At 42.9% G+C, this 7500-nt stretch overlaps 1 protein-coding gene across 1 annotated transcript in view; it reads right to left on the bottom strand.

The window, feature by feature from the left end:
* itgav (integrin, alpha V) overlaps positions 1 to 3676 on the bottom strand; it is a 55273-nt gene extending 51597 nt beyond the window's left edge. The window contains exons 1-2 of the mRNA XM_039818915.1: positions 3169 to 3676; positions 1 to 8 (exon numbers count right to left, since the gene is read on the bottom strand). The exon at positions 1 to 8 is cut by the window's left edge and continues 123 nt beyond it. Of these exons, the coding sequence (XP_039674849.1) occupies positions 1 to 8; positions 3169 to 3341 (181 nt within the window). The 5' untranslated portion in view covers positions 3342 to 3676. The remainder of the gene's footprint in view (positions 9 to 3168) is intronic.
* Between the last annotated feature and the right edge of the window lie 3824 nt (positions 3677 to 7500).

Here is a 7500-nt window from a genome sequence, read left to right as displayed (position 1 = left end):
CGTCCGAGCTGAGCAAGGAGAGGGGAGAGTTAAAAGGGGAATTATACTAGCCGCATCCAAGGTGGCGCAATGACGCAATATCCGGCCGGCGCGTACGATTTCGAGGTCGCGCACGGCTCTTGTTTTTTTTCTTTCAGCGGCGCTCGAGACAAAGCGGAAACAGGAAGCCTGAACGAGTTCGCCGAGAACGTGCTGCCAGGACTCTCAGAGTGACTGCAGGTCTCTCTGGTAAACTCACCGGGTTAAGATGAGCTCTTTTATGGTGAATGAAAGGCTCGATCCCACCAAGTAGCTCATCCAATCAGATCGAAGCATTGACAGCAACGCTGCTGCCAGTTCTGCCGTCGTTTACCCTTTTCTTCTTCTTCTTCTAGTCCGTAGAAAGAGCAAACGTCGGTAGCCTTTCCTCATTAGCGCCTCCTCTGTTCAGGAGAATACTGCAACTAGTGTCGCGATCGCCAGCGCGGTTATAAATAGTCACGGCGATTTCATGATGTCACATATCCGCGCGCCAGCTGGGCTGCACGCTTAGACTTAAAGACTTAAAGACGTTTCATGCTTCTTGCGTTGAGCGGGCAGCCGCCAACCGTCCGGTCTTTCATACCGGTTGCAACCATAGACAGTATATAACCCTTGTGTTGTCCTTCGGGTCCCAGTGACCCAAAGGACAACACAAGGATTATGTACTTCCGTTTACTTTGTTGAGAATTGCTCTCTAAACAAGGGTTAATACAGCACCTTAGTTCTTGTTTGTACAGCATTTTGGTCAGCTTAAACTGTGTTTAAATGTGTTCTAGAAATAAACTTTACTTACTTAACAAGAAACAGGGTTTAGAGAGCAATTCTCAACAAAGTAAAGGGAAGTACATCATCCTTGTGTTGTCCTTCGGGTCACTGGGACCCGAAGGACCACACAAGGGATAATGGACCAATAGACCCCGTGGTTCTGGACGGAGACCAGTGAAGGATGTTAGAAGTCTCTTTCCCGGTGCTGGCTGAGCGTTACTGAGCAGCCTCCAACTGAGCTTGAAGACGTAGATGTGACGTGAGCAACCTGTCTGAAAGTGTGAAGTCTTCTGGTAGCTGTGCCGAGAGAAATCTCAATCATTCCCAATCTTACAGAGACGGAGAGCGTAGGTATATGTAAGGAGATAACATAGGCACAGGCTAATTACTGATCACTAACATGCTAGTTAACATTAGTCATTAAACCTAAACAGCTAATGGAAGTCCAAACTGCCTGTGAGCTTCTCCTGTACTATACGGTAATTCCTCTACTGTGTGACCCAATCGTTAGCCTATTGTTATAAAAGCGTCTGCTACGGAGCCATAACGTGAGCTACAAGGTAATGGATCCTTTTATACATTGTCGTGTTTCTTTGGAAATAAACAACAGACAAATAGAGTCTTTAAACTCTTCAGATGTAAAGTTATTCTCTGTCAAAGTGGCGTCAGAATGAATGGGAGTCAATGGGATGCTAACGGGAGGTGATGGCTTTGTTGCATCAAAATGGCGCCATAGGAGGTTTGAGTTCTGAAGCGAAGCTTACCCCCTTGGTTCCAACCAAAAGCGTGCTCCAAGAACGGACTTCCACTCTCCTGTAGCCAATCACTGCAACGCGGGGCCAGGGGCGGAGCTAGACTCTCTGCTACCTAAGTCATTTTAAAATTAAAAACCACTGAAAAAAAAAGCTATTTGAGAAAGAAGCAGACACAAAGGGGTTGCATTATGCATTTGAAGGCTGTACTGTCAAACTGACTCAAGAACGAAATAATGACGTGAAAAAATAAAGATAGCGTGGCTCATTTCCTTTCAGCTAATAATTTGCATGTGTCACTTGGCAAGGGCCCCTGATCTCGTCAAGTGATGCGAGATCGGTGGCGTTTGAGGGCCCCCTCCCCCAATTGGGACGGTGGCCCTGGGGCAGCCGCACCCAATCACCCACGCTATCTCCGCTACTGAACGCGGCGGCGCACAATCGTTTGGGACAGCCCTATTATCATTATAACCCTTATAAGGTCTCCGGGGTGTCTAACATCTGGAATAAAAGGAGGTGTGGAGGAGATCATTTGTTTCCTGTATTCCTATCTTTTTAGAACGGACCATCAGCAGGAAACAAGAACAGGAAAACGGACACGTGAGCGCTATGGTGACAGATAAAGATGTTCCACTGAGACGCCGCGTCAAATGGAAATGAAAATATCGGCATTTCGGAACAAACTTTGTTGAAAAACAGCCTCAGAAACTATTTAATAAAAGCTCAGACTCCATTACATGTCTTTTTACGGCTCAGTTTTCCTTCAAGTTTGCAGGTTTAGAGAAGAAGCTGCTTGAACACACCTCATATGTCCTCTTTTTACAGTCTGACGGTTACTTTTATGCACGTTTCCTCTGAATGTTTATGTTTTTAAAACACAAATGTCAGCTTAACATCTCAGTGCTGCACTCAAAGTACAAATCATGGTACTTTACTTTCTATTTATTTCATTTTATGGTACTTTATATACGTGTACTCCAGTACATCTCACAGGGAAATACTATACTCTTTAATGCACTATTCTTTCTGTTTTTCTTTCCTTTCCTGTCTTTCCATCTGTCTCTTCCTTTTCTTGTTTCTGTCTTTCCATCTTTCTGCCTTCTTTTTTTCTATACATCAGTTTTCCTTTCTTTCCATCTTTCTGTCTTCCTTTCCATCTTTCTTTCTGTCTCGCTTTTTTATCCATCTTTCTGCCTGTCAGTCTGTCCTACTTTCTTTCTTACTGTCCATCTTTCTTTCTATCCTTTCTGTCTGTCTTCCTTTCCATCTATTTGTCTTTCTGTCTATCCTCTGTCTGTCTTTCCTTCTGTCTGTCTATCCTTTCTGTCTGTCCATCTTTCTGTCTGTCTATCCTTTCTGTCAGTCCGTCCTACTTTCTTTCTTACTGTCCATCTTTCTGTCTGTCTCTTTCTTACTTACTTTCTGCCTTCTTTTCTTTCCATCTTTCTTTCCTTCTTTCTATCCGTCTGTCTGTCTGTCTATCCTGTCTTTCTGTCTGTCTATCCTCTCTGTCTGTCTGTCCTTTCTGTCTTTATTTCCTACTTTCTGTCTGTCTATCCTATTAAAACATGCCCTGCAGGCTTCAGATTAAAGCTCAACATGTCCCCCCTAACCCCCAGCCCCGTCTTACTTCAGGTTGTTGGAGGTCTTGAAGAAGTCCACCGAGAAGCCGAAGTAGCTTCTCTCGGGACCGGAGAACACGGAGGGTTTCTCCGCATCCAGGTTGAAGGAGCCGCCGCGACGGAAACCCAAACCCAGCAGCACCAATAGTCCCAGAACCGTCCCGAATCCTCCTGCCTGCATGGCTGCTAATACTGAACCCCTCCGAGGGTTAACCGACCAAAACAACCAAAACAAGATGCTGCCAGCGGAGTTAGCTAACCACCCACGGAGTCACTTTAAAACGATTTCAAATCTAACAGAAGCTTTCCTCCATAACCGCAAGGCGAAACAACACGAGTGCGTCATGAACCGCTACTTCCGGTGTTACCGAAGCCGTTTGTTACCGCGGAAGAGGAGCCCAGTTTCGGTCCGGTTCTGGCCAGCGGTCCGTTTGCCTGTTTTAGCCGATGAAAGCTGGAGAAACACGGGAACAAGCACGGGGAGGGGCCGCGACTGTGTATGTGTATAAGTGTGTCAAGTTCCATTTAAACACTGTAAGGCGTCCGGTTCATCCCCTTCAAAACAAAAGCATCAAAGAACCCCCTTCAAAATAAAAGCATCAAAGACTGCTACATTATAGAAAGTAAAGTACCATGATTTGTACTTTGAGTGCAGCATTGAGATGTTAAGCTGACATTTGTGTTTTAAAAACATAAATATTCAGAGGAAACGTGCATAAACGTAACTGTCAAACTGTGAAAACAGGAAATGTGGCTGACATATAAGGTGTGTTTAAGCAGCTTCTTCTCTAAACGTGCAAACTTAAAGGAAAACTGAGCCATTAAAAGACATTTAAAGGAGTCTGAGCTTTTATTAAATAGTTTTTGAAGCTGTTTTTGAACAAAGCTTGTTCCCAAGTGCTGATATTTTCATTTCCATTTGACACGGTGTCTCAGAGGAACATCTATCTGTCATCATAGTACTCGCGTGTCCGTAGCTTTCCTGTTCTTGTTTCCTGCTGATGGTCTGTTCTAAAAAGATAGGAATACATGACACAAACCTCTTTATTTTTATATATATATATATATATATATATATATATATATATATATATATATATATATATATATACACCTTCTCATTCAATGAGTTTTCTTTATTTTCATGACTATTTACATTGTAGATTCTCATTGAAGGCATCAAAACTATGAATGAACACATATGGAATTATGTACTTAACAAAAAAGTGTGAAATAACTGAAAACATGTCTTATATTTTAGATTCTTCAAAGTAGCCACCCTTTGATTTTTTGATAGCGCTGCAAACCCTTGGTGTTCTCTCAATGAGCTTCATGAGGTAGTCACCTGAAATGGTTTTCACTTCACAGGTGTGCTTTGTCAGTATTAATTGGTGAAATTTTTTCCCTTATTAATGGGGTTGGGACCATCAGTTGTGTTGTGCAGAAGTCAGGTTGATACACAGCCAACAGCCCTATTGGACAACTGTTAGAATTCATATTATGGCAAGAACCAATCGGCTAAGTAAAGAGAAACGAGTGGCCATCATTACTTTAACAAATGAAAAAAAATTGCGAAAACTGTAAATGTGTCCCCAAGCGCAGTCGCAAAAACCATTAAGCGCTACAACGAAACTGGCTCACATGAGGACCGCCCCAGGAAAGGAAGACCAAGAGTCACCTCTGCTGCTGAGGATAAGTTCATCCGAGTCACCAGCCTCAGAAATCGCAAGTTAACAGCAGCTTAGATTAGAGACCAGATGAATGCCACACAGAGTTCTAGCAGCAGACACATCTCTAGAACAACTGTTAAGAGGAGACTACGTGAATCAGGCCTTCATGGTCAAGTAGCTGCTAGGAAACCACTGCTAAGGAGAGGCAACAAGCAGAAGAGATTTGTTTGGGCCAAGAAACACAATGAATGGACATTAGACCAGTGGAAATCTGTGCTTTGGTCTGATGAGTCCAAATTTGAGATCTTTGGTTCCAACCGCCGTGTCTTTGTGCGATGCAGAAAAGGTGAACGGATGGATTCTACATGCCTGGTTCCCACCGTGAAGCATGGAGGAGGTGTGATGGTGTGGGGGTGCTTTGCTGGTGACCCTGTTGGGGATTTATTTAAAATTGAAGGCATACTGAACCAGCATGGCTACCACAGCATCCTGCAGCGGCATGCCATCCCATCCGGTTTGCGTTTAGTTGGACCATAATTTATTTTTCAACAGGACAATGACCCCAAACACACCTCCAGGCTGTGTAAGGGCTATTTGACCAAGAAGGAGAGTGTCACAGTCACCAGACCTGAACCCAATTGAGATGGTTTGGGGTGAGCTGGACCGCAGAGTGAAGGCAAAAGGGCCAACAAGTGCTAAATATCTCTGGGAATCCTTCAAGACTGTTGGAAAACCATTTCAGGTGACTACCTCTTGAAGCTCATCAAGAGAATGCCAAGAGTGTGCAAAGCAGTAATCAGAGCAAAGGGTGGCTACTTTGAGGAATCTAAAATATAAGACATGTTTTCAGTTATTTCACACTTTTTTGTTAAGTACATAATTCCATATGTGTTCATTCATAGTTTTGATGCCTTCAGTTAGAATCTACAATGTAAATAGTTATGAAAATTAAGGAAAGGCATTGAATGAGAAGGTGTGTCCAAACTTTTGGCCTGTACTGTATATATATATATATATGTGTGTGTGTGTGTAATTTAAACAAAAGTAATTATATGTTTTTTTTATTTTTGTTTATTTGGACAAACTTAAATATATCAGAATCTGGGTGGATTTTTAAACGGTTGTGTTAGGGCCCTCTAGTCTCGCATTGCTCCAGTGTCAGGACTATGGTGCCAGGACTATGGTTAACTGCTCCTCAGATCTTTGCAGGGTAAATCCAGACAGCTAGCTAGACTATCTGTCCAATCTGAGTTTTCTGTTGCACGACTAAAACTACTTTTGAACGTACACATGTTCCACCAAAACAAGTTTCTTCCAGAGGCTGTTTAGCAGAGGACTAGACAGATCTTCCGGTCTGGCAACGCAAGACTATAATTAACCTGACAGTACAGCACATATATTATGCTTTTATTCTGAAGGTCAATTCAGCTTTGTGTGTTTTCCTTATCAACTTGACGCAGCAGATTCCTGACACACAACAGGAACTTTATTCCGCCACACTGGACAGGAACACATAACAACACATTTCATTCTGTAGGGTATTTTATTTTATTTTTGTTGTGTTATTTTTCCTACCCAGTTTTATTTACTCCGGTCATGGGTCATCCTAAACCAAGTGCAATTCAGGACAGTGAAGAACCAAGCCCTGTGAGCCAATCACACATGTCCTTCAAGTCCTAAATCAAGACAGACCGGTCCAGACTTCTGAGTAAGAAATACAACAAGTCCCAAGTCAGAAAAAACAAGTCCTAAGGCTACATTTACATTGCAACATTTTAAGTGGAGTTTTGAGCCAAAAGTGAGCAGGGGGAATGAGAAGGGGAAACAGCAGAGCAGGGGGAATAAGAGGGGGAAACACTAGAGCAGGGGGGAATGAGAGGAGGAAACGTTGCAGTGTAAATGTAGCCTAAGTCAGTCCAGTCCATCCAGTCTGTTTTAAAGTCCTCAGTCTGAGGTTGTATTATCTGATTATGACTTTACACACAAAACTGTCTCACAAAGACATTTTTATGCAAGAAAAAGCTTGGAGGAACGCTCTTGGTATGCTTTTAACTACCGGTGCTCAAGGAAGGGAATAAAGTTCATGGAGAGGAGGAAGAGTTATGACCAAAAAAGTCATAAAAAACATATCCAGGCACTCAAGGTTGGTTAAAAAAAAAAAAAAGGCCTTTTATTCATTTGGCAAGACATTTACAAGTACACCAACGGCTGTCGGCTGGAGCCTTTCTTTTATCTTTTGTAACCAAACTTGTGTGCCTGGATATGTTTTGGTCGTAACTCTTCCTCCGATAACATTTTATGCATTTGCAAACGTTTTACATCAGATCATTTCTACAAGTTGTCTTGACACAAATAATATGTGTATCCAATGTATCCAGTTCACATGGAATCACAGCATAAATCCCCGAGCAGTCAACAGCTCCGATGCACACCGAGCTCAGGGCTTTTCGTCTTATTTGGCCATGAGCTGCTCTGAATCACTGCTACAATGAAGTGTGCACTCAAGAATGTGTGGCAGCACTCCCATGAGATCCCCAGGAGGGGGGAGGTTAATGTGTGATTGTGTGTGTGTGTGTGTGTGTGTGTGTGTGTGTGTGTGTGTGTGTGTGTGTGTGTGGACTACAAAGAGTGGGTGGTGTAACACATACAGTGTGTAGATACGTAGATGCT

Source organism: Perca fluviatilis, chromosome 12 (assembly GCF_010015445.1).
Source record: "Perca fluviatilis chromosome 12, GENO_Pfluv_1.0, whole genome shotgun sequence".
NCBI classification, from domain to species: Eukaryota; Metazoa; Chordata; class Actinopteri; order Perciformes; family Percidae; genus Perca; species Perca fluviatilis.
Note: the sequence above shows the minus strand (reverse complement) of the source record. Positions and strands in the feature narration are given on the sequence as shown.